This window comes from Cotesia typhae, unplaced genomic scaffold (genome assembly GCF_013202065.1).
Source record: "Cotesia typhae breed Kobodo isofemale line unplaced genomic scaffold, CoteBio_Ctyphae contig_20, whole genome shotgun sequence".
Lineage (NCBI taxonomy): Eukaryota > Metazoa > Arthropoda > Insecta > Hymenoptera > Braconidae > Cotesia > Cotesia typhae.
In genome coordinates, this window is record NW_027423725.1 from 1,496,434 (window position 1) to 1,521,593 (window position 25,160).

At 27.5% G+C, this 25,160-nt stretch overlaps 6 protein-coding genes and 2 non-coding genes across 8 annotated transcripts; 5 read left to right on the plus strand and 3 right to left on the minus strand.

The window, feature by feature from the left end:
- Positions 1 to 762: 762 nt before the first annotated feature.
- On the plus strand, positions 763 to 7,173 carry LOC141538256 (uncharacterized). The gene is made up of 7 exons (XM_074259634.1): positions 763 to 1,182; positions 1,265 to 1,409; positions 2,470 to 2,607; positions 2,696 to 2,928; positions 3,006 to 3,226; positions 5,829 to 6,284; positions 6,806 to 7,173. The coding sequence occupies exons 1-7, from the start codon at positions 763 to 765 to the stop codon at positions 7,125 to 7,127; spliced, it is 1,935 nt and encodes a 644-aa protein (XP_074115735.1). The 3' UTR covers positions 7,128 to 7,173.
- Positions 7,174 to 7,970: 797 nt separating this feature from the next.
- Positions 7,971 to 9,741, plus strand: LOC141538076 (large ribosomal subunit protein eL30-like). Its single transcript, XM_074259367.1, has 4 exons — positions 7,971 to 8,013; positions 8,120 to 8,170; positions 8,361 to 8,506; positions 9,483 to 9,741. Exons 2-4 carry the CDS (start codon positions 8,150 to 8,152, stop codon positions 9,652 to 9,654), a joined length of 339 nt encoding a protein of 112 aa, XP_074115468.1. The 5' UTR covers positions 7,971 to 8,013; positions 8,120 to 8,149; the 3' UTR covers positions 9,655 to 9,741.
- A 687-nt stretch (positions 9,742 to 10,428) lies between these two features.
- Positions 10,429 to 10,761, plus strand: LOC141538257 (histone H4-like). Its single transcript, XM_074259635.1, has one exon. The coding sequence runs from the start codon at positions 10,429 to 10,431 to the stop codon at positions 10,759 to 10,761; it is 333 nt and encodes a 110-aa protein (XP_074115736.1).
- A 444-nt stretch (positions 10,762 to 11,205) lies between these two features.
- On the minus strand, positions 11,206 to 11,420 carry LOC141538427 (small nucleolar RNA U3). Its single transcript, XR_012481052.1, has one exon. It is a non-coding gene; the product is annotated as a small nucleolar RNA U3 (small nucleolar RNA).
- A 226-nt stretch (positions 11,421 to 11,646) lies between these two features.
- On the plus strand, positions 11,647 to 11,861 carry LOC141538426 (small nucleolar RNA U3). The gene has a single exon (XR_012481051.1). It is a non-coding gene; the product is annotated as a small nucleolar RNA U3 (small nucleolar RNA).
- On the minus strand, positions 11,669 to 17,445 carry LOC141538075 (uncharacterized). Its single transcript, XM_074259365.1, has 6 exons — positions 17,348 to 17,445; positions 15,908 to 16,179; positions 14,216 to 14,416; positions 14,004 to 14,137; positions 13,571 to 13,932; positions 11,669 to 13,493 (listed from the first exon to the last, which is right to left on the minus strand). The coding sequence occupies exons 2-6, from the start codon at positions 16,030 to 16,032 to the stop codon at positions 13,476 to 13,478; spliced, it is 840 nt and encodes a 279-aa protein (XP_074115466.1). The 5' UTR covers positions 16,033 to 16,179; positions 17,348 to 17,445; the 3' UTR covers positions 11,669 to 13,475.
- A 143-nt stretch (positions 17,446 to 17,588) lies between these two features.
- Positions 17,589 to 18,788, plus strand: LOC141538081 (uncharacterized). The gene is given in 3 exon segments (XM_074259372.1): positions 17,589 to 18,094; positions 18,097 to 18,379; positions 18,382 to 18,788. Coding segments are annotated over 3 exon segments (975 nt in total). The 5' UTR covers positions 17,589 to 17,689; the 3' UTR covers positions 18,669 to 18,788.
- A 443-nt stretch (positions 18,789 to 19,231) lies between these two features.
- Mefg1 (mitochondrial translation elongation factor G 1) lies at positions 19,232 to 24,069 on the minus strand. Its single transcript, XM_074259378.1, has 9 exons — positions 23,885 to 24,069; positions 23,554 to 23,712; positions 22,641 to 23,139; positions 22,286 to 22,553; positions 21,197 to 21,368; positions 20,824 to 21,114; positions 20,531 to 20,734; positions 20,145 to 20,456; positions 19,232 to 20,066 (listed from the first exon to the last, which is right to left on the minus strand). The coding sequence occupies exons 1-9, from the start codon at positions 23,954 to 23,956 to the stop codon at positions 19,710 to 19,712; spliced, it is 2,334 nt and encodes a 777-aa protein (XP_074115479.1). The 5' UTR covers positions 23,957 to 24,069; the 3' UTR covers positions 19,232 to 19,709.
- Positions 24,070 to 25,160: the final 1,091 nt, after the last annotated feature.

The following is a 25,160-nucleotide window of genomic DNA, read 5'->3' on the forward strand; positions in this document are numbered from 1 at the left end:
TTTTCACTTGTAATTTTGATTAATTTTCACATGTGAAATTTTTTAATTAATTTGTTTTTATAAAAATTTAATTGCCATAAAATTCTAAAAAAATTTTTAATGTGTATAATAACGTGTATGAATATAAGGGAGGGTGGGGCAAGACGGCCCACCTGGGGCAAGAAGGCCCGCCTCAAAAATTGACAAAAAATTTATTTTTCTAATAATTTTTAATCATATTTTGGAGATGGGCCATCTTGCCACAAAAAAAAAAAATTTTTTTTTTTGGAACTTTCGAAAAATTTCGGTGAATTGAGTCAAAGTTGAACACTGAGTAAATCCACTTGATATTAGAAAGCCACAAAAAATAAAAACTGGCTTAGGTGGGCCGTTTTGCCCCACCCTCCCCTATATAATTATTTTTTTTGATCAGAGAAAATTTTTTTCTCAGATTGTGTTACTATTTTGAAAACAATTAACTTTAATTTTTTCCATATCACCGATTATTAAATCAAACAACATTGCGATATTGAAAGCGTTTGATAGCATTACATATTTTAACGAGTTTTCTTTTGTACGCATAAAACGCTTATTACTACTTAGTTAATAATTTATGGTATCACAAGTTTAGTTACTATGCCAAGAGTGTTGCTCTATTTTTTATCAACATTTGCCATTATTATTATGATAATACCTGTGACAAGTTTATATTTTGAGAATAGTGTAAATAGACATTACTTTCAAAGTACCCGCCGTAAGTTGTTCAACATTAGCACTGATATGATGGGATTTAGAAACGACAAAAATTGGTATGTAAATGTAAAACGAAAATTGGAGAACGCTTCAAAAGAAGTTGCCGAGTTACCTATATATATGTTCGTAAAGAAAAAAGTTTCAGCTCCGAACACATTTTTCTATAAAAATCAGCTCGATAAAACACTTCATTCATTTTTTGTTTATACTGACCGAATAGGAGGAATGTATAAACATTACAAAGAATATTCGGAATCAGGATTAGCCGATAAAACTTATCATGAAACTGTGATGAAAGAATTTGTAAATGTAGTTGTTTCTCATCGGGCAGGCAGTCTTACTGATACTATGGAACAGATTTATAGATTGTTTGTACCATCCCAGATTAATCCTCATTCGTATAAGCCCATTCGTCTTGGACTTTTTGACCTTTTAGTTCTGCGACAACAGGTATGAAATATCAAATCTATCTATCTATCTATCATTAATCAGTGCAGCATTTATAATAGGAATATTTTTTTTGCATTATTAGAGCAGTCATCCTACAGAACTTTGTCAAATTAAAGATTCATTTTTCCACCAAATAAATGAGATTTACGCTATTCTTTGCCACGTTGAAATTCTATCTTACATAATGTTCATTTTTTCTTATGTTTTACTAGCAGAGGAATATGAAGGTAATTATATAAAAATAGTTGAGTAAATAGAGTGTATAAGAAATCTATTTAAAAAATTTTTTAATTGAGAACTATATCAATGTCACACGGAAAAAAAACGCTGTAAAATTTATAGAAAAGTTTGTAAAATTTACAAAATTCTATCTATAATTCGACTTATGTAATATTTACAGAACTTACTATGTTATTTTTACGTGGTAAATTCTGTTATTATAAATTTCTAAATTTAATAAATTGAGTCTGTAATTATAATATAACTTTTTCTGTTATTATTACTGGAAATTTATTGTAATGAATTAAAAGCATTACTTGAGTCAGCATCATTGCAAACTAATTTATATCACGGTTTTTAATTTTTTCAAAAATTTTAATTTTTCTGATTTTTTACAGTGTACTTCAAGACAAATTATTTTTTTATAATCAGTAAAAAAAAATTTGTTCACATATATGATAAAAATTTTAAATTTACTATTAATGGATTATTGTTTACATTTTTAATCAATAATCAAACATAATTTTAATTCAAGAAGTTACTCTGCAACGATCACATAATATTCTTATAGCCCTGAATAAAAAAAAGTATTGAGACAAAGAAAAAAGAATTGAAAAGTATCGGATTGACTATAAAACCAATATTTTTCAATAATTTTTTTTTAATCAGGGAGATTTCATAGAATTTATCTGTAAATTTTACGAAAAATTACGTAATTTTCACGTAAACTCACAAGTAATAATTACATATTTTTTCTGTAAATTTTAAAGAATATTTACTGTGGAAATTTTGAAGATTATTTTCTGTAAATTTTACACAGTCGTTTTTTCCGTGTACTTTATTTCATCCGGAATTCTTCTGGAATTCAGATTTGTATCAAAATATAAATCTAAAAAATATCTCAGGATTTCCAGCAGATCACCGAAGGAATTCCGTAACTTTTTTACATTTCATTACTTTTAAGTATACATAAAATTAACCGATTGATTTGAAATTTTCCACACGTCTTAGAAAAAATTTTTCATTCAAGTCTTTTACAATATTAATAATTTCGAAATATAATTTTAGTTCCATTTAAAGCTGAGATAGAAAAAGTAGCATTAGCAAGTGCTAATAGAAATGAAAAATATTTAAACATGACTCAACTAGTACTTGCCAACGCTTCTAGAGAGATTGTACGCTGTGATCCACCACAACACATTCGAGGTTATTAATTCACAAAATAATAAAAAAAAAAAAAAAAAAAAAAAAAAAAAAAAAAATTAAATATTTATATCAAGTTATTATTCGACAGATAAAACATATATTGAATTAACTCATCTTTTCCAAAATTTTTTTATCAATGAAATTCAAGCGTATCCAACTGCAACATGCTCCAATCATTGCGGGGATATTTCTTCCAACAATATTTATCGCTGCTACAGTTGGTCTCCATCACGACAAAATGCCATGTATTGTCACAACCGAGATTGTCGCGGAAAAATTAATAAGTGCTCTTGGATTGGAACTTCATCATTATGTGAACTCGTAGGTATATTAATAAATTAGCAAGTACATTTGGAATTTTTTAAAAATACTAGAAATAAAAGAAGAAAATATTGCAGCCAGGCAATCATTCAAGGCGTGTTCAATGGATTAGAAGTCAAAACGGGTGGTATGGGCCTAAAGAATCATGTCTAGGAACTCGTAAAAGAGTTGAAAACTCAATAACTGGCTTATATAATTGTGACAATTGTATTTGTCATTGTACTGAAGATGATCCCGATGCAACTTCTGTTCGTTTTTTGAGTTTGATTCCTCAGATGTCTAATATTTCTGACAATAGGTACGTATATAGGTTCATCTATAATTTTACATGAAACTAGAATTTGAATTTGCGCGCGTAAGCGCGCGCCTGAATATAGAGTTTGCATATATTTTCATGCTTATGATATATTCAACCAATCACGTTACGAATAGTTTGCTTACATGATATATTTTCATATTTTTCATCTAAATTATAATATTAGGAGGATATTGGGAAAGAGAATGTTAAATTTATACATTGTTCGTCATATTAATTGATCTTTTTCAAAATTGAATTCTGCACTGATAGAAGGATTTGTTTATATTTAACCCTTTGAGACTTCTCGGCGTTTCCCCCACTCTTGGTGAAGAGTCCCCTTTTACATTTACTTTACACCCTCCCTACTCCTGTGCCACGTGGGTTACTTAGTCCCAATTCGGCGTTAAAGGGTTAATAAGCTTCATTAACTGTTAATAAATGATTTTTTAACATCATAGGATTTAATAAATATTTATTAACCGTTAATTAATTATTTATTGATAAATTCAAATCTATTTAAAGCTAAACTACTTCGAAAACTTATTAAAGTAAATTAACTATTGCTAAACAGCATATGAAACATAGAAAAAGCATAATTTGAGGTCAAAACCTTTACAATGATACTAAATTTAATTTGAAAAACTTATTTTATTACATAAATACGCCGGAGACGAAATTTTCATCATGAGGAAAAAACGACTCTGTAAAATTTACGGAAAATAATCTGCAAAATTTTCACAGTATATATTCTTTAAAATTTACAGAAAAAATATGCAATTATTACAGGTGAGTTTATGTGAAAACTACATATTTTTTTTTGTAAAATTTACAGATAAATTCTATGAAATCTTTAAGAGTATTAGGGGAAGTGGGGGTAAAGTGGGCCCCCCTAAAATTTTTTATAAAAAAGGTGAATAATAAATCATTTATACTTTTGATTGAGCTCTTCATAGTAACATTAGAAGGCTCAAATTATCAGAAAATTTTTTTAGGAAATTTTGAACAAATTTTCGTGATGGGATCAAGAAAAAATTAGTCGAAAAAGGCATCTTATTGCTCATGCGCGAAAGTTTTACTCGTCTGAAAAAAAAAATCCTAACCCAACCCTTACGACTTTCAAATCATTCTGAAATCAGTCTGAAAAAATTCTGGAAACGTTATGGAATCATGATGGTTCCAGAGTGGTTTTGTGCCTATTTTCCAGCATGAAACCAGAGTCAACCCAGACTAAAGCCAGAGTGAAATCAAAGTGAACTCAGAATTAAATTAAAGTGGAACCAGAGTGAACCCAGACTAAAGTCAGAGTGGAATCAAATAAAAAACAACCGTTACGCTCGGGAATCGAATCTGGGACCTGACGCTTGAAAGACTAATTCTTTACCAGTTTACCGATGAGAATTACTTGAATATCAGGGTTTTTAACAACTACAAGTAATGCAAATCGTATACATGATCAATGCGTAATGAACAAAATTTTTTATTTCGTTTGTAAATTATTAATTATCAATATACACTGATAGAAAGATTTATTAACTATTAATAAATTAATTTATTCGAAGACAATTATTTAATTGGTTAAATTTTAATAATTTAAAATTAAAATAATTTAAAATTTAGCTCGATCAAATATTAAAAACAAATACATGTAATGACATATAGTTATATATAAATTATATGAAATCATATATAGATTATATATGGTTCTATAGAATTATATATAATTTTTTTTTTCCGGGATCAAACGGATCCCTATGTGAATTTCTAGTATTTTCAAAATAAAATCTTTTTAAGTCATACAAAAATTCATAACATTTAAAAATTTTTAAATAGGGAACCAATTAATAATGTAAAATACTAAATTCACCTGTTGACTTCATAATTTAATATAATAAAGATAAAAATAGACCTTTAACTAATTGAAAGTATTTTCAAATTACAAAATTTGTTATCTCTTATTTTGTAGAATGAAATGGTTGTTAATTATGTAGTCGAAAAATGCTATATGATTATCAATTTATTAACCATTTGTCGTCTAACTGTTAATATAATTAGGTAAATTATGAAAACTCAATACACTACACTCGTGTTAAAGTTATCATAAATATACTAAGGACAAAATTGAGAATTATTCGAATTTACTCTGAAAAGCGCTAAACCCACGTTGAAAACATTTTCAAGACATTCTGAAAACACTCTAGTTTCATTTTGAATTCACTCTGGGATCACTCTGGATTCACTGTGATTTGACTCTGGAAAAAAGGCACAAAACCACTCTGGATCCACACTGGTTTCAATATGATTTCACTTTGACTCTGAATACAGAGTGATTCCAGAGTGAGGTGAAGGTTGCAAGGGAAAGTTTTCAAAATGAGCGAAAAAAATGTTTATAACATGATTTTTGGAGGACACAGCTTATCAATGTTGAATTACAAACAAGGGGTTAAAAAGTAGTGCAAAGAGTAAGAAAAAAGTACGGATATGACCATTTTTTCCTTAAGAGACCCACTTTGCCCCCCTTCCCCTTCCTCTATGTTATCGTTACAGAGTAACTTCTTGAATTAAAATTAAGTGTGATTATCGATGAAAAATGTATTTTTTCCAGGGTTGTCACAGGTATTAAATTTGTCCAAAAAAATAACATGATTCACATCCAAATCGAACACGGTCAACTAATGGCAGAAGGCGAAATCAACAATAAAACTTTCAAATGGGTTAACCTTGGAGATTTTGTTTATAAACCTAACGTATCAGAAGGGTTTTTTTATAAATTAGAAGAAACCGTCGAGATTCCTTTAGTTGAAGGAAGAGACTATTCATTGATTGGCTCAAAACAGAGAACATTATTTCTTGATGATATCACAGCACCCAACGACATGGTTGTCACTGGAGTTAGATTGAATCATGTTGAACAATCATCCGGAGCAAATACTAGTCCATTACAGTTAGAAATCTTAACAACTAGTTACGATTATGAGACAGGTGTTCTTGGCGAGGATGAAGCCCGTTGGATAACATCAGAAACGATGCCATATCCATCTGTTTCCTATGAAAGAAACAGGTGCAGAATAATCATTACTTTTAAAGATGTTTCTTACTTTTGTATTGCAACTCGTGCAAAAAAATCAAATTGAATAGGAAATTGTTGAAAAATTTTTATCTGACAATTTTAAGATTTTTTAAGACGCTCCGTTTTAATGGTTTTAAATAGTCCTTAAAATTTTTTAAGACTTTTTTAAACCGGAGTGTCTTAAAATAGTCCTAAAAATTTTTAAAGACTATTGTAAGATGAGCACACAGCGACAGAGAGCTCCGGAAAATTATTATGGCGTGTCTTTAAATAGTCTTAAGAAAATCTTAAAATAGTCTTGAAAAAATCTTAAAATTGTCGGATAATAATTTTTTAACAATTTCAAATTCAATTTGAAAAGACCGTACTCACAAATGCTGCGATGAAAAACTCACAAAATCGTCTAAAAAATGTCTAAAATTTCAAAAATTTGCTATCAGAATTTTTTTTGGCGTCTTAAAACATTTTTACACAAGAAATTGAAGTTGAAATTTTCATTTTTTTGTTTCAAGGCGTGAACTGATTTTATCAAGATCAGATAATCCAACAAAGTATTATTCAAACACCCCACAGGAAGAAACCAATCTGTTCGTTAAGTTTCGCGCCTCAGATATTTGGAAAGATGCTGGACAAACAGTGGTTCCGTTATTTGATATTCAAGCAGTTACTACTTTAGTTAGACCCTTAGGTGGGGTTGGGATCACTCACAAAAGCGTTGATGATTCTGGAGGGTTTATTACTTTGAAGCTATTCACAGTTGGTTGCGCCCATCATCTTCATTACATAAGTGAAGACGATATTGAACTCTATAAAAGTATCGATCAATATAAATGATATTCTTTTAAAGTGTAAATTAATTTATTTCTTCAATGAAAAATAAATTAAACTTCACTAGTAGATAAATAAGGACGTTAATTATTAGATAAAAATTAATTTTATGCATAATCTAATATTTTTTATTTAACATTGATTTCCTTAATTAGCAGACATTTGCACAGAAAAAAAAAATTTCTTAAACCAAGAAAATTATAAGGAAGACCGAAGTTATTTTAGAGCAAGAAGAAATTTTCTTGGCTTAAAAAAATTTAACTTCGTTCAAGAAATTTTAACTTTATTCAAGAAATTTTCATTCTTCCTTAAGATTTTTTAAATTTAAGAAAATTTAAGCTTAACTCAAGACTTTTTTCTTTTTGTGTGATAATTAAAAAAATTTTTGTTATTGAAAAAAAAAATTTGTAAAAATTGAACATGCAATTTTTTAGAATGACATTTAACTTAGCTGTCACTTGACAATTTTTTAATTTTTGTAACAAAAAAATTATTTTTAAGAAATTGCATTTTTTATTTTATTAAATTTCTACAAGTCCATTTTTTTAATAATTTTTTTTGCCATAATTTATTTATTAAAGAAAATTAAAAAAATCGTGGTGACAGCTAAATTTAATGTAATTTTTTTAGAAATAATTTTTAAGAACAAATTTAAATGTATAAAAATTAAAAATGGTCAAGTGACTGCGAACTCTAAAAATTTTAAATTTCTTCTAAATTTGCAAGAAGCGCCACCTGCAAATTTTAAATATGAAATACAAAAGATAAAATACCAACACAGGATAAGCACTCACGTAGGTATTGCCTGGTACTGTCATCTACAGAGCAGCATCAATGTTTCTTTACTTCTTCCTTTCTTCTCTCTCGCTCTTTTGAACACGGCATTCTCGAGGTAACTAGCCTATTTTTTTTTAAACCAATATTTTTTAAAAAAATATAATTAAAAATTAATTCAAAAATTTTTAAATTATAAATAAATAAATTATCTTTTATTTCAGTAATTCCGGGCCGGAAAAAAATCCATCAAAATGGTTGCACAAAAGAAACAGGTATGATTAAAAATTTTTATCACCATGTGGCTGGGATTAACCTCACTTATATTAAATAATATTTTAATTGATATAATTAATTACTAATTACTTACTCGTAATAAATTGATTTTAAAAATTTTTCAATTTATTACTAATTTATTAAATTTTATTATTTTAATAATTTTAAAAATATTTATGTATTTTAAAGAAAAAAGCTATGGAGAGCATCAACTCCAGACTTGCTCTTGTCATGAAGTCTGGAAAATATGTCTTAGGATACAAACAGACCATCAAGTCTCTTAGACAAGGAAAAGCTAAGCTTGTAATTATTGGAAACAACACGCCACCCCTAAGGTAATAATTTTTTTTTTCATCACTACCCAGCCAGCAATATGATGTCTTAATGAAAATTCATTTAGCATGTCATTAAAGTTAGCCGACGTTCTAAATTTTTTAATAATTAAATTAAAATAAAAAAATTGCACTTGCAGTTTTTGAAGTTTTTTAAACGTGCAATTTTTTTTTTATTTTTTTGTAATAATTTTTTCGATAAAAAAAATTCTAAAAATTTCTAGATGTCGGCTAACTTTATTGTCATTAATTTAGCAGATATTTATTAAATTTCAATATTTTTTTTAACAAATAAATTAAGGCAATAAAAGTAAATAAAAAAATTGATATGTAGAAATTTAGAAAAATTAAAAATGCAATTTTGTAAAACATATTTTCCGGAAGAAATTTGTTTGTTAAAAAAAATTATTAAGTGACTGCTAACTTTAATGCCATGATGTCTTACGAAGTCTTTAAGATCAGTTTAACATGGAATCAAATCTTACAGAGGTCATATTGTAGGCTAGACAGATCCAAGATTTTTCACGAAAATATTAGCATTGCAAAAAATTTTTATAAAAAAATTAAGGAAGGTTTAATTATCTGTCTGTTATAATTTTTTTATGCGACCAAAATTTTCACCGTAATTTCTTCAATTATAAAAATTTTAATTTTGAAATTGTGGCTTTTTTATTGGTCTCTAGAAAAAATTAAGAGACATTTTTTTTTTTATAAAATTAAATGTGGAACTTTTGTTTAAGAAATTTTTTATACGACCAACATTTCCGCCGTAATATTAAAAAATTTGATACCATTAATTATTAATTGTTATTTTGACACTTGTATAGTAAAAAATTAAATCCAAAAATTATTGAATGTCTTTTAATTTCAAAATTACATTAAGAAACTTATATTCTGAAGCAATGTGACAAAATTCCAATAAATTTTTGACTAATTTAATTTTATTTATTTATTTATTTTTTTTTTTTTTTTCAATTAGAAAATCCGAAATTGAGTACTACGCTATGCTTGCAAAAACCGGAGTTCACCACTACACAGGTAACAACATTGAACTTGGTACAGCTTGTGGAAAATACTTCAGAGTATGTACTTTGTCCATCACTGACCCAGGAAATTCGGACATTATTAAATCCATGCCAACTGCTGAATAAACCATTTAGTTTATCTTTTTATACTCTATCAATGTATAATAATATTATGTCCGAAAAAAATAAAATTATCAGATAAATTGAATTAAATATTTTTTTTTTTAAGAATATTTTTATTCGTCAATTTATAATTAAGTATCAATTAAAATTATTAGAATTGTAATTTAAATAATTATTTAAAAATCTTTAGCTAATCTTAAATTAATTGTTTTAGAAGTTAATTAATTTTTCGAGAAAAAAATAAGTTTCTTTATTAATTATTAATTAAATTAACTAAAGTTCAATTTTTAATTACGAAAATTTTTTTACTTGTTATATTATTTTTTTTTTTTTAATTTATCAACAAAATTTTTTTTTTGTTACATATTTAATATAAATCTTATGATTTGATAAAAATGTCATTTTAACAATTTTATTTTCAAAATTATATATATATAAGAAGAAATATGTTGAAGAAATCTGATATTTTTTTTATAAATTTATTTGTTTTTAATTTTAAAAATACAAAGTTTGTAGAAGAGAGCTTGAAAGTAAATTGCAAAAAAAAAAAAAATTTTATAATTAAAAATATTTTAAGTTTAAAATAATCTAAGAGAAGTTAATATGTATCAGTTTAAATCTAAAAAAATTTAATGATTCTTTCATCTCAAGCCTAAAATTAATTTTAGTGTTAAAAATTTAGTAACTCTGATATTAACGTATCAAAACTAATTTAATTTATCACTTCAATAATCAAAATATTTTAGTAAATCACAAACGAAATGATTAATTAACACAATGATTAAAATAAAATATAAATCGATGAACGAGCCTAGAAATAATAAATCAAAGAGAGAATCAGGAAGAAAAGGTTTAAAAAATATAAGCCGGGGTAATTTTTATGATACAATGAACAAAAAACTGAAACCCTCGCTTTATCAATTAGCTCGTGGTCGTGGTTTCACAGCAATTCGTCAAGAAATTAATTCTGCCCTCAGAAATTTTATTGTTAATGTTTTACACAATGCTATGATTAACATAGCTAGTGAGCAACGGAATAGTGTCACCGTGGAAGATATTGCTTTAGCTTTAACACGACAAGAACATACATCTCATGGATTTGATAATTAAACAAAATTAATATTGACTTGGTTGTTATCTATTTAATTGCTTCTATTATAAATTATAAATTATAACTAAATATTTAAAATAAAAAGTTATATTTATTAAACGGACTTGGAAATAAAATAATGCAAATACGTGAATTCGAGATTGTTAGAATTAAATTTACATAATTTGTAAATAAACTCTTGATTAATGATACCCGGACAAAAAAAATTTTAGTTCATGGTGAATTTCTGGATGAATTTCAGATTGTGAAACAAATATGTATTTCAAATTGACGCTTTACGCCCGGAGGAGAAAAAAAAATTTTATTTTAAATTTCGAACGATGTAAAAATTTTTTGAAGAAAAATTATTAATTAATTAAATTGCTGTCAATTAATAATTTAAGCTGTAATGTGTGCATTCACAATAGAAAAATTGTTTTTTTCTTTTTTTTTTAATTATTGTGACCACTCAGAATATCCACTTCTCATGCTTCGTGGACTAGGTCCAAGAAGTGAACGATCATCGATGACTGAATTCTCGACATAAGTCAAGTCCTCGAGTCGGCCTCACGCTCAGAGAAGAGGATTATTCCTCATCATCATGGCTGTATCGACTCCACAATTGAGTAGAGAGGATGTGAAGATATACTACAGAAATGATCCTGTGAAGTATGATCTTAGTTGTTTTTTCCATTTTGATGGCTTATAAAAGCGTATAATAAGAATCTAGAAACGAACAGATAAGTTTTAGTTTAGCCATCTAGCGGGACTTTCTGAAACTCAACATATTGTATTTTTTTTTTTTTAGAGAAACTCCCGCTAGATGGCTAAACTAAAACTTATCTGTTCGTTTCTAGATTCTTATTATACGCTTTTATAAGCCATCAAAAATGGAAAAAACAACTAAGATCATACTTCACAGGATCATTTCTGTAGTATATCTTCACATCCTCTCTACTCAATTGTGGAGTCGATACAGCCATGATGATGAGGAATAATCCTCTTCTCTGAGCGTGAGGCCGACTCGAGGACTTGACTTATGTCGAGAACTCAGTCATCGATGATCGTTCACTTCTTGGACCTAGTCCACGAAGCATGAGAAGTGGATATTCTGAGTGGTCACAATAATTAAAAAAAAAAAAATAATAATTTTTCCATCGTGAATACATACATTACAGCTTGAATAATTAATTGACAAAAATTATTTAATGGATAATTTTTCTTCTTTAAAAGATTTTTACATCTAAAGACTTCTTCAGAGTTTTTGAGAGAAAAGTCCGAAAAATTTTCACCAAGGTCATGTCTAATTAATTCCATATAATTTCTGCTTTATCCATGTTCTTTCTTGATTTATACCTGAGTATTCATACCAATCACGATGAGACTGGCTCGTTAGTAACCCTGTTAATAAATATGGTGAGAAACTGTCACGCTGACTGCATAGTATTGGACTACCCAATATGCCTCGATGTGTATCCTAAAATAGTAATTCAATTTAACTTTACAAAAAGAACATTCCAATTTGTACTACCCTGATTAAGAAATCTAATTTAAATTATTTAAAATGATTTGGAATGATTTAAGGGGTTATATCCACTTGTAATTTTGAAAAAATCGAAAATTTTTTTTTTGCATATTTTGAATGTATATATATTCGAGAATATTGTCTGTAAATTTCAAAGTAATTCGGTAAATAGTTTCGGAGTAATGAGCGTATTTGTAAAGACGTCTCCGAGCGTTTGAAAGTAGGCGGAACCGTAACATTAAATAGTAGTCAAAACTTTAAATGCGTTTTTCTCGAAAAGATTTTTTCAAAGTCGGTGAAGAATATTTCTCCGAAACGGCTTGACCGATTAACTTGAAATTTTCACAGAATCTTCTTAGATACTTTTGTCAGGTAATGATCGAAGGAATAAAGTTTCTGATGAAAATTTCGATTTTTTAAGTCGCTTTAAAGTGTAAATTTTCGTGCAAAAAAAGATTTTTTTTTGTTGGGAAGCCGCCATTTTGTCTAAAATCAAAATTTTGACTATTTCTTCGATCATTACCTGTATTTATCTATCCTAAAAGTAATCCTTTTGGTTTTTTTTATTTCAAATAATTTAGACTAGAATTTAAATTTGCGCGCGTAAGCGTGCGCCTGAATTTAGGAAGTGCATATATTTTCATGCTTATGATATATTTGACCAATCACGTTACGAATAGATTGCTTACATGATATATTTTCATATTTTTCATCATCTAAATTATAAGAGTTGACTAAAATTTGAATTTGCGCACGCAAGCGCGCGCCTCATATTTATTGTCATGATATATTTATGTGTAATTTATGTAAATTATATTTCCTTTCAACCAATCAGAATGAGAATAGTTATTTTCAACCAATCATATCACGAATAAATTGGTTTCACATACATTTCATCTCTATTTTAATATTAAAGATTAGGATTTAATATTAGGATATCTTCCTCACCGCCAGACACCTTTTTGTAGAGGACCTTCAGGAGATCTTCTACAGGAACGACGGAACCCAATATTTTTATTAATAAAATATGAATTATTAGAATACGTTAAATTCACTAAATGTCCATATATTTTATGTACATATTCAATAAGAAGCCTCTCCAGAAAAAATTAACAAAAAAACACATTTTTTCGAACTTATAAGTGGATATAACCCCTTAAAAGCATCGGATTTTAACACTATATAGATATACAATTAACATGGAGGTAATCATTTCAAATCGTCTTTCTGAATCAGGGTAATTAAAATTCATCTGTTAGTTTTACTTTCTAACAAATATTTTTGCGCATATTGAATATACTTACATAAGATTTGAAATTCAATTTATCAAATGTACCAAAAATACTTGCTTCATAATTGAATTCTACTGACACGTTATTGAATGAATCGTACAAATAAGAATAAGTTTTATTAAATCTACCAAATAACTCAGAATGATTCATAATAGTTTCTTGAATTTGTTTAGGAACATATTCACCCGATTCACCAACTTCCGTAAAGATTATATGAATACAATTTTTTACAAAATTTACATCATAAATATCATTTAATGACAATGATTGTGATAAATTCTCTGGATGAACAGAATCTATCGGATCATCGATAGACATTATTATTATTCCTGGAGCTATTTTTCTACCAATCCATTTTGTGTTTTGGTCATCGGCTGCAATTATTTTTACATAAAATAAGTTTTAACAGAAGTATAATTATAATTATTATAACTATAAGACTTACGGTAGCTAAAAGTTGTTAATCTGTGTGAAAGTCGACCTCTTGTTGACGGTAGTTTAAATAATGTATTTTTATCTAAATATGTAGCATTATAATTGGTTTTCCACTTGAAAACTCCAGTTGCATAAGATTCGTAGCTATGTGAAAACAAAATTTCAAATTATGAAGTGAAAACAATTGGTGTTGAATATAAATTGAACCTCAGCTTTACTAACGGTTGAATACACTCCTCAGCAGTGAGAATAGCTTTTGGATGAATTAATATTCCCAAACAGTGGTAAGTCCATATTTCAGACGTAGCTCGTTGATATATTGGTAAGACCCAATCAATATTATTTTCTTCCAACCATTTTTTCCACTCAAAGTTGTTTTCTGCAGTTTTAATTTCCGGAGTCAGTGTATCAGTTTCACTCTGTCTGTGAATACACAAAAGAGAATTGATATAAAAGCTAAAATCATTGGAAACTAAAGAATCTCGATTTTTATCTCTGAAGTTCAAAAATTTAAAAATTACTGATAAATGCATCACTTCAATTTTTGAAAAGCTGTAACTTTTGAATATCTTGATAGATTTTAATTTTTGACACGGCATCTGACGCAGTTTTTTGAATTCTAAAGACATAGTACAAGATAAAAAATCGATTAATAAAGAAATCCCGAAGTTATTATTATTATTAAAGAGTTGGAAAAACTTTTTTTCGTAATCTGTTGACTACGATATTTTACACAGAAAAAACGACTGTGTAAAATTTACTGAAAATAATCTTCAAAATTTCCACTGTATATATTCTTTAAAATTTACAGAAAAAATATGTTATTATTACTTGTGAGTTTACGTGAAAACTACGTAATTTTTTGTAAAATTTACAGATCAATTCTATGAAATCTCCCTGATTAAAAAAAAAAGTATTGAGACAAAGAAAAAAGTATTGAAAAGTATTGGTTTTATAGTCAATCCGATACTTTTCAATACTTTTTTCTTTGTCTCAATACTTTTTTTTATTCAGGGCTATAAGAATATTATGTGATCGTTGCAGAGTAACTTTTTGAATTAAAATTATGTTTGATTATTGATTAAAAATGTAAATAATAAAATGTTAATAGTAAATTAAAAATTTTTATCATATATGAACAAATTTTTTTTTACTGATTATAAAAAAATAATTTGTCTTGAAGTACACTGTAAAAAATCAGAAAAATTAAAATTTTTGAAAAAGTCAAAAATTCGAATAAAATGTATAACGTTTTCTTTTAACTTAACTTATCGAAGTTTACTGTAATTACATTTGATTCGTGCAAGGAACTAGAATCATTTAAGATTTATAAAAAAATTCTTTCTTTTGAATTTTTCTATAGTATAATAAAATTTATAAACAAAATATTTATTTAATTAATAAATTAAAGTTCACTTTAAAAATATATTTTATTTTGTTATATATAGTTTAACTTAAAGTCATAAAATTAATTTTGTTCTTAATTACGTTTATTATCTAAAAATGTCTGTTTTTAACTGAAAGATAAAAATTTATGTTTTCCAATTTAAAAATATAGATTACGAATTGATGTTCAAAAAAAAAAATCTCTTCAAAGACATTGTTTACTATTGAATATAATATTATATGCAACCAACAAGTTTTAATTGATAAAATGATAGTATTTTTTTGTATACAGTACTTCCTCTCTAAAATATTTTGTCACGGTACAAGCTTATAAAATTTTCTTTTTCCTCTATGATAAATACAATCATGTAATTAAAACATTATTAAACCGATACTGCTACAAAGATGATGAAAATAATAATGAACAATTTTTATGCATATTTTAAACATATTAAATGATTTAAAGTTGTGAAAGAAATAAATTTTTATACTTAATTAAGCAAATATAAAAAAAAAAGCTAAATTTACCTTATATTTTCCAAGGTGGAGAAAAATACACATGAAAAAATTAATAACACTGTAACACAGGCAAGCAGCAATAACATCGAATAATCCGATGGATACCTTGGTTTCGTCGCTGTATAATTTACCATAATTATTTTCTATCTTCAGATAGTTTTTCTTTGTCTTTTGGTGCATACAGCGTAACTACACGGTCAATAATAATGTATAGCTTCTGATTTACGACCTTTGAATTGTCTGTTATCAGTCTACTCTAATTGTAGGAGTCTTAATGACACCTGCTAGCATATTGTTTTTGGTTAAACTTAAAAATTCTTGATTGAAAAATATTCCTCAATATTGGAATATAACAATGGTATAACAATAATTAATAGTATATTACACCCCTTGAGAAGGAAAATAAAAAAAACCCTTAGATCACATGTTTGTTGATTACATGTGATCTGAAACATTTCTTACTTTACTTCTCTAGGTGTGTAATATACTAAATAATTCACATTAAACTCCCTCGAACCTCCTTAACTATTTTGGTATTTTTTTTTTTTTTTTTTTTTAGTACTATTATTTTAAGTTGATTATTACCAGTGACATAATTAATCTCTATTAAATTATGTATCGAATAATGCACAAATTAATTAGACTACGTGGATTATCAATCGTGGAATTAATTAATTAATTAAATAGTTGGGAAACCGAGGCAAAAAAAAATTTTCGATCATAAAACTTCGCATAATGAGTCGTGGAAAATTAAAATTTTTTAAACTGTCTGATTTGGCGCGGAATTTTCCACATTGGTCATGGTCCAATAAAATCTACAAAAACAATCCGGAATATCCCCGAAATACTTTTGCAATGTTCCCGAAACAGTTCTGGAACATCCGTGGAACACTTCAGGAACATCTCAGGAAAATCTCCGGCAGATTTATAGAATATCGCTGGAATTTTTGGTAAACGTCTGTATTATGTCTGGATTTCTTTCAGAATAAATTGAGAATATAGTTCCGGAACATCTCCGGCATACTTATAGAATATTTCTGGAATTCTTCCGGAACAAATCCGGAATACTGACAAACTATACTAGGAATACATCAAGGACACGCTCAGAATATTCCAGGAACATCTTTTTTTGTAACTATTTTCGATTTGTTCGGAAAGTATTCCAGGAATTTTTTAGAAATATTTCGGACATGTTCCAGAAGTGTGCCGGAGATATTCCGGCAGTATTCCTAATTTATTCTGGAAGTATTCCAGCGATCCCTGGTGGAATTCCAGGAATTTTTCGAACTTTTTTCTGAAAAACTCTGAAAAAGTATTCAGGACTCAAAATAAGTATTTTTTAGAATTTTTCAGAGAAAAGTCCGAAAAATTTTCTCCAGGAAATGTTCCGGAAGAGTTCCATGAATTTTCCAGAACTATTTCGGAACTTTTACGGAAACTTTTTTTTACACGGATGTAGTTATGCTATTTCCTTTTTCACTTCATACATTAATTTTACTACACACAATTACTTGTCACATAATAAACTAATTACTGACAAGTTACATAACTGCTATTAACTCAAGGCTTTCAAATGGAAAACATATTTCTTCCTAATAATATCCTTACTCGTTATATTTAACGCACATAAAACTCTTAATGCAAAATTTAGTCTTGCACACTATATATCAGTCCTTACGAGTTAATTTAATGTGTTTATATTAGAATTGTGACCTACGTCATTATTGTTAACTTGTGATGTAATAAAAGAAGCTTATGTAAATTTAAATTTCCAATTTAATATTTATTGCAATGGCTTTTAATGACGTAAAAATTCCTGAAGTCGAACTAAATAATGAATCTTCACAATTTATCGGCTTACAAATACATAATTATATTTTAAAACTCCATAAAAAACCATGGACCTCGTATTCAAAGATTTCAATACCGACAAAAATTTTGCAAGTAATATATAAGCTTCGATTACATGAGATTAGTGACTCGGAACACCGGACAAAATTGCTAGTAAGAGAGCTGTTAGATCGTTCATTACGTCGTTACACAATAATAAAATATTTAAAAATCCTGCAACATTATTCATTTCTGAGTATAAAATTATTAAATCTCGAAGAATATGTAAGTCCTCTTCAGCTCGGTTCACCATCGTCTGTGCCTACATATTCCGATATTATTAATTTGCTTAGATGGTGTAGCTCAATAAAAATAAAAATGAAAATGAAATAATTTATGGAATTTTACTGGGCTACTATTCTGGGTTACATGAACCAGATATATGTGCGATTACAAATGAAAATTTAGTTCAAATTCACTCTCGAGAACCATTAATATCTATCGAAGGCAAATACTCCAACGGATGGCAAGTCGTTTACTTTGATGAGCTGATGGAATTAATAAATGAACTTGTCGAAGTTTTCAAAGATAAAATTAAACTTTACAGCATGGGTATAACAGAAAAACTTTTTGATGTTCTACCACGAACATTTTATTTCTTATGAATCAATATTATATAAAAGCACTGGGTAAAATACCACCGATTGGATTTTCTATACGTATGATGAGATACATTATTAATTGTTTAATTAAAAACCCAAATATCCAAATCAATGATACAAATGCTTTGAAATATTTAACAATTAAACCAAATCAACCAATACAATCTGATCCTCAGTTATTTTGTCTTGACAAAGATTTAGAAGAGCTGAATCGAAAGTTAAAAAATGTATCAGAAATGAACTTTTCAATAAATCAATATAATAATGATGAAAATTAAAATTATTAAATTTTAATTATTATACAGTTAAACGGTTACTAAATTTTTTAAATAAATAATAGTTTTAAAAAACTAAAAAAATCCGCTTTTTATAGAAAATAAATTTAATTTATTTTCTTTTCCCGCGCTTTTTTTTAAATGAAATAATTTTTTTTTTATTCACACTATTATTAATTTATATTTATTGAAATTTTTAACACTATTCTTAATTTAAATTTATTTTCTATTTTTTAGTTTGGTTTTCTATAGAAAGCGAGTTTTTTAAAACTATTACTTATTTAATTTAACAAAGATACTCACAATTTTGAAAAAATAACAGAAAATTGACATTCTTTAATTTTTTTTTACGCGGGAAAAATTCAAAAATAAAGGAGAAATTAGTAAACTAATAAAAACCAATTTTAATAGAGATTTTCGCTCAACATACATTTTTTTATTAATATTAATACAAAATTAATAAAAAAATGTATTGTTGGCTATTTCAATAATTTGTACCATAAATGTAGCGTAAAATCGAGTAATTGAAGAAAAAAATATTTTTTCAATATTTTTGCCAAAAATAAATTAGACCGTACTTCCAAGTATTTACCCAATTTTTTTTTTTATCTTCACTACTGTAAGTAGTTCTCAATTCTTTTTTTTAAATATATCCTTTTGTCAAGAATAATTCATAAAAACCATTAAAAACTGTGATAAAAATCCAATTTGTTTATATCTATATTGATTTCAAAAATGTACATACACTGAACAATATCAACAATGAAAAACTTTCTATAGTTTATGACTAATATTAAAAATACATATTGTTTATCAAAATGACACAACAGTTATGGTGGTCTTTTCAATAATTTAATTTACAGTCAATTAATACTTACAATTAAAATTTCTAAATAATATGACCATTCATCAATTACGTAAAACATTTAAGAGTAGGTAGAGTTTAATTGATCTGAAATTATACTTTCAAAATAATAGAATGCTTTGTTTTAATTTTTGATGTGTAAACTTATTATTTAACTTATTACGGAAAGAGAAATTTTATTATATTTTACGGATGGGTAAAATAAGGTGAAATAGTCCTAAAATGTTATACGTAATAAAAGATTGGCCCCCTTGAATTGAATTTAAACTAATTTTTTTCTTTTGTTGCTGCTGGTTCGGCGACAATGATTCTTGATATTCACGGATCAATTTGTCTTGAATTTCAGGTAAACATGGACTGTAGCGACTGTACTCCATCGTAAATTCACCTTTACCCTGAGTTGAAGATCTGAGCTCTCCAGAATAACCGAACATTTCATTGAGAGGTACTTCGGCGTAAATAGTTGCCCAACCTTCACTGCCCTCTGTTCCAGTAATCACACCCTTACGTTTACTTATTTGACCCATAATTACGCCCTTTTTTTGGAAAATAAAATTTTAGTTATTACAATTGTACTAAATAAAAATTCTTACAACTATAGTTTCAGAGCTTACTTGAAATTCATTCGGTATCGTAACTTCAACAGCCATAATGGGTTCCAGAAGTTGCCAAAGTCCATTTTCAAAAACTTGTCGAATCGCACCTTGCCCTGCTAATTGGAAAGCGTACTCTGAAGAATCAACTATATGATGAGCACCGTCTTGCAGTATAATTTTAATGCCAGCAACTTTATGTCCTGTTAGTGCACCTTTCTCACACATCAATCTGAATCCTTTTTCAATTCCAGGAACAAATTGTTTTGGAACATTTGTACCAACGGTAGCATCTTTGAACACAATTTGAGTGTTTTGATCAGGAGGTAACGGCTAAAAATAATTTAAAACAATAAAAAATAATTCGTTGTTGTATACAACAACTAAGGAAAAATTAGTTATCATACTTCGACTACTCCAATAACTCTTCCGTATTGTCCCGCTCCTCCAGATTGCCTCTTATGAAGATAATCAAATTCACATGGCGATACAATAGTTTCTCGGAAAGAAACTTTTGGTTTGCCAAGAGTAATAGGACAGTTATATTCACGTTCCAAGCGCTGGGCATAAATTTCTAAATGTAATTCTCCCATACCCGAAACTATACTTTCCTACAAGAAACAAAATAATATTTTTATTGCTGCATCTAAAGTTATTTTTATCAACTAATCTAACAAAAAAAAAAAAAAAAAAAAGATACTTTATTATCTGGATCCCAAAAGAAACGGAATGTTGGATCTTCTTTAGTAAATCTGGCTATCCCTTTTGCAAAATTATCACGATCCTTTGGATTCTTTGGTGAAATAGACATAGAAATAACAGGGTCTGGAACGTGCATTGATTCCATTGATATTTCTAATTTCGCTTGATTTGTAAATGTATCACCAGACGCACAATCAATCCCAAATAGCGCAAAAATATCTCCAGCATATACTGAATCGACATCCTCCATTTGATTTGAATGCAAACGTACTAATCGAGATATCCTGACCTGTTTATTAGTAAAAAATATTAAAATATTACAAAATATTGTTCATCATTTTGAGTAATACTTAAATTAATAAAATTATTACCTTTTTATGATTGCGAGTGTTGTAAATACTTTCACCTTTCTGTAACATCCCTTGATAACAACGGAAGTACGTTAATTGTCCGAATTTACCAAGTTCCAATTTAAAGGCTAATCCTACAAATGGTTTATTTCCATTACGAACGGAGTCGAGGACAACTTTTGTTAGTTCGAATCTAAAATAATTATAGAACGTAAAATAATAATTAATAAAAATTTTTTAATTCAATGGTAAAAATTTATATACAAGCAAAATAACTATTAAGATTAGACCTGAAAAGATATCAATAATAAAAAAGAATTTTTGAATTGATTAGAAAAATCTTTTCAATTTTAATCCTTCATTCATAAAATAAACATTATGTATATCGAAGGTTTTTTAACGCAATTTCATATCTCAAAAATGACAACTTAATAAACGATATTAAAAATTAATGGTTATTTATAAATAACATTTATCAATTTTATTTTACAAATTTTTTTAGTAGTGCATTTGTAGGTAATTACTCTCTTCACTACAAGTTATTTAGTGAAATCTTTCTTAGTAACTGTAATAAGGCTTTGGGAAGAACTTCCGCGTGAAATAGTAAATTCGAGTAGTTTGCAAGTCTTTAAAAAAGAAGTTTTCAATTATTTATTAAATCTCGATAATTAGAACGACGTTAAACAAATATTAAATGAAGGTTAGATTATGATGATTCAAATTAAGGACAAAATAAGTGCAATCCACAGAATTATTGAGAATTATTATGAATTATTATGTAGACTTGTTATATTGTTTGTATCTTGTTTATATGCAAATTATTTAATCCATTATTTTGTATTATTATATACTCTATACTATGTACTCATAGAAATGATTTTGATATTAATTTCTTCACGTAGAAATTGTTTAACTATGTATTATAAATTGCCATTTGGCTTGTTGCCTTGGTATCAAATTTAAATAAAATCTAATTATCAATTTTTCAGCTAGAATTTTTAATCTTCAAAAAATGAGATACGTAGTTGCATTATAAAACCTTTAATATTAAACAAATGAGAACAGGAATTAAACAAACAATAATTATTTGTTTCACTGTTAAATACTTACTGTCCTTCAGTTGGTTTGATTGCATAATTAACAACTTCTCCTGGATGCGGTAAGTAATCTATGACAGCATCTAATAATGGTTGAACACCTTTATTTCTCAAAGCAGTACCAACTAATACAGGAGTAAAGCTCCTTTTTAAGCAACATCGTCTAATTGCACTCTTTATATCATCTTCTGTTATTGAGCTTTCATTCAAAAATAATTCACCTAGCTTCTCATCAACATTGCTTACGTGTTCAATGAGTTCTTGACGTCTGTCATGAGCCTCTGTAATGTAAAAATAAATCAAGTTCCAAAGAAAACCATAATCAAGTTCTAGAATAAAAACTAATTAGATATAAGCATCGTATTTACCAGCTTGCATGTTTTTAGGAATTTCATCTTCTCTCAAAATTTCTCCAAAATTTCCGTCAAAGTAAATCGCTTTTTGTGTAATTAAATCAACTATCCCCTTTGACTCTGATTCTAAACCAATAGGAAGTTGAATAAAAGCCGCATTATGATTCATTTTCTTGCGCATCTGATCTAAAATTTTCTTTGGATTTGCTCCCATGCGGTCAAGTTTATTTATAAATGCTAAACATGGTACACTATAACGCTTCATTTGCCGGTTAACAGTAAGTGTTTGTGACTGAACACCACCAACAGCACATAAAACTAAAACTGCGCCATCCAAAACTCTCAACGCTCGTTCAACTTCAACAGTAAAGTCAACGTGGCCAGGCGTATCGATAATATTGACATTATGATTTTTCCAAATTGTGTAAGTAGCAGCCGATTGAATAGTTATACCTCTTTGTCTCTCCAACTCCATACTGTCCATTACAGCTCCTACATTATCTTTACCTCTTACCTGTAAAAAATTATATTAATTACATTAATTACTCTTCAGAATGTTTTATTTGAATATTATTAAGAAAATTAGCAAAAAAAATTTACAAGTTGAAATTTTACCAAGCTATAAATTTTTTAAATAATTTATTTATCAAGTAAAACTAAAAAATGATCAAATGTCTGCTAATTTTAGTAACACAAATTATCAGACATCGAACAAGTTTTTGGTATTATTGAATAAATAATTTAATACTAAAAAAAAATTGCATTCATAGTTTTTTTAAAATTTCTACATGTAGAATTATTTGTAAAAAATTTTTACAATAATTTTTGTTGAAATAAATTAAAAAAATTTTTAGATGTATGTTAATTTTAGCACTATAAAATAATATAAATCACGTAAAATATCAATTGAAATAAATTGATGATATACCTCATGCATTTCAGCAATTCTGCCAGTATAAAATAATATCCGTTCTGTTAACGTTGTTTTTCCTGAATCTATGTGAGCTGAAATTCCAATATTACGGATCTTATCCAAACTTCTAATCTCCGCAAACTTTTCGTGAGATGCCAGAAAACGAACATGATTCTGTAAAAGTATAAATTTACATCAATTGAAATATTATACAAAATAACTGTGAAGGTGTAATAATAAGTAATTATTCAATTTAATACAAATATCTTTGAACAAGTTTAAAAATACAAAACTAGTTGAACAATTACTCAGTTAACCTAAATGATTCATGATCAAATATTATTACCAAAGTACTCGATGACAGTCGAGGAAATTGCTTTCCATACAGCCTTTTTCCAAATATCTTTAAAATAGTCATTATGTTACAGTGTGTAAATAGTCAAATACAAAAACAAAATTAATTTTAATGTCAGTCACACCGGTTTTATTAATTTTTTTTATCACTGTCATAATTCATAATCTCGTGAAATTTTTAACCTCTAAAAAAATCATAAAGTAGTTCTTGTGGGTTTTTTAAATTTTCTTTCAATGTCGCAGGTCAATTTTTTTGATGAGAATACTGCCATAAATTTGATTATTTATTTTAATTTTCTAAGTTCTGTAAGATGTCGCTACTTCATAGTTTTAAACTCTCGTTTTTTTAAAGAAAAAACAGAAAATTGTCTATTTAGATTGTGATAACTAGAAAATTTTAAAAATTCTCGATTATTGAAGGATTAAAATAAAACCATTCAATCAATAAATCCATTATAAATTTTAACATCAATAAATTCCAAATTTATTTTCATGTAGAATAAATTTTTACATTTTGCTTCAATTAAATTTTAAATATTTCTAACAACAAGCACAATTGAATGATAATAGGTAAGTATCGACCTAATTTTGCATACAACCATAAAAATAGTGGCAAAAGGATTATTTATTTTATGAACGGAATTAAAACTTCAAAATTAATGATTGTATGTAGCTTTTTGCGAACATGGTAAACTTTTATCTAGAATTTTTATTTTTTTTTTTTTAATCTAGACATTTATAGGAGACTTTTTATAGATATAGTCACTCATCACGATATCTCTGGAACTATAAGACCTGGAGATTTGAAATTTGGCAAGAATATTTCTTTCGCCGAGTAGAGGTCTGCTCAGAACGGATTTTACAAAATTCCACCCACAAGGGGGGTTGCGGGGGCGTTAACAATGAAAAATTCCCGTTTTTAAACTATAGCTCCTATCGACTCCAAATTTGGTAGGAATCTTCTGTAATAGATGTAGAAATAATCTATAAACGAATTTTACGATATCTTACCTTACAGAGGGTTGCGGGGGTGAGTATTAACAATCAAAATTTTTAATTTTCAAGCTATAACTCCTACAGACTCCAAATTTTGTAGGAATTTTCTGTAAGTGATGAAAAAATAATTTATGAACGAATTTTACGATATTCTACCCCAAAGAGGATTGCGGGGGCGTTAATAATGAAAAATTCCCGTTTTTAAACTATAGCTCCTATCAACTCCAAATTTGGTAGGAATCTTCTGTAAGAGATGTAGAAAAAGTCTATGG

Excerpts from the sequence above, each read along its gene's own strand:
- LOC141538256 (XM_074259634.1), top strand. The coding sequence starts at position 763 with ATGGGATTTAGAAACGACAAAAATTGGTATGTAAATGTAAAACGAAAA. Across the intron at positions 1,183-1,264 it reads TTTTAGTTCTGCGACAACAG|AGCAGTCATCCTACAGAACT; the intron begins GTATGAAATATC and ends TTGCATTATTAG. Across the intron at positions 2,929-3,005 it reads CTTCATCATTATGTGAACTC|CCAGGCAATCATTCAAGGCG; the intron begins GTAGGTATATTA and ends AAAATATTGCAG.
- LOC141538076 (XM_074259367.1), top strand. The coding sequence starts at position 8,150 with ATGGTTGCACAAAAGAAACAG. Across the intron at positions 8,171-8,360 it reads TGGTTGCACAAAAGAAACAG|AAAAAAGCTATGGAGAGCAT; the intron begins GTATGATTAAAA and ends TGTATTTTAAAG. Across the intron at positions 8,507-9,482 it reads AACAACACGCCACCCCTAAG|AAAATCCGAAATTGAGTACT; the intron begins GTAATAATTTTT and ends TTTTTCAATTAG.
- LOC141538257 (XM_074259635.1), top strand. The coding sequence starts at position 10,429 with ATGATTAAAATAAAATATAAATCGATGAACGAGCCTAGAAATAATAAA.
- LOC141538075 (XM_074259365.1), bottom strand. The coding sequence starts at position 16,032 with ATGGTAAATTATACAGCGACGAAACCAAGGTATCCATCGGATTATTCG. Across the intron at positions 14,417-15,907 it reads TCCACCTTGGAAAATATAAG|ACAGAGTGAAACTGATACAC; the intron begins GTAAATTTAGCT and ends GTGTATTCACAG. Across the intron at positions 14,138-14,215 it reads GCTGAGGAGTGTATTCAACC|CTACGAATCTTATGCAACTG; the intron begins GTTAGTAAAGCT and ends GTTTTCACATAG.
- Mefg1 (XM_074259378.1), bottom strand. The coding sequence starts at position 23,956 with ATGACTATTTTAAAGATATTTGGAAAAAGGCTGTATGGAAAGCAATTT. Across the intron at positions 20,457-20,530 it reads GAGTTATTGGAGTAGTCGAA|CCGTTACCTCCTGATCAAAA; the intron begins GTATGATAACTA and ends AATTATTTTTAG. Across the intron at positions 20,067-20,144 it reads CGATACCGAATGAATTTCAA|GGCGTAATTATGGGTCAAAT; the intron begins GTAAGCTCTGAA and ends TTCCAAAAAAAG.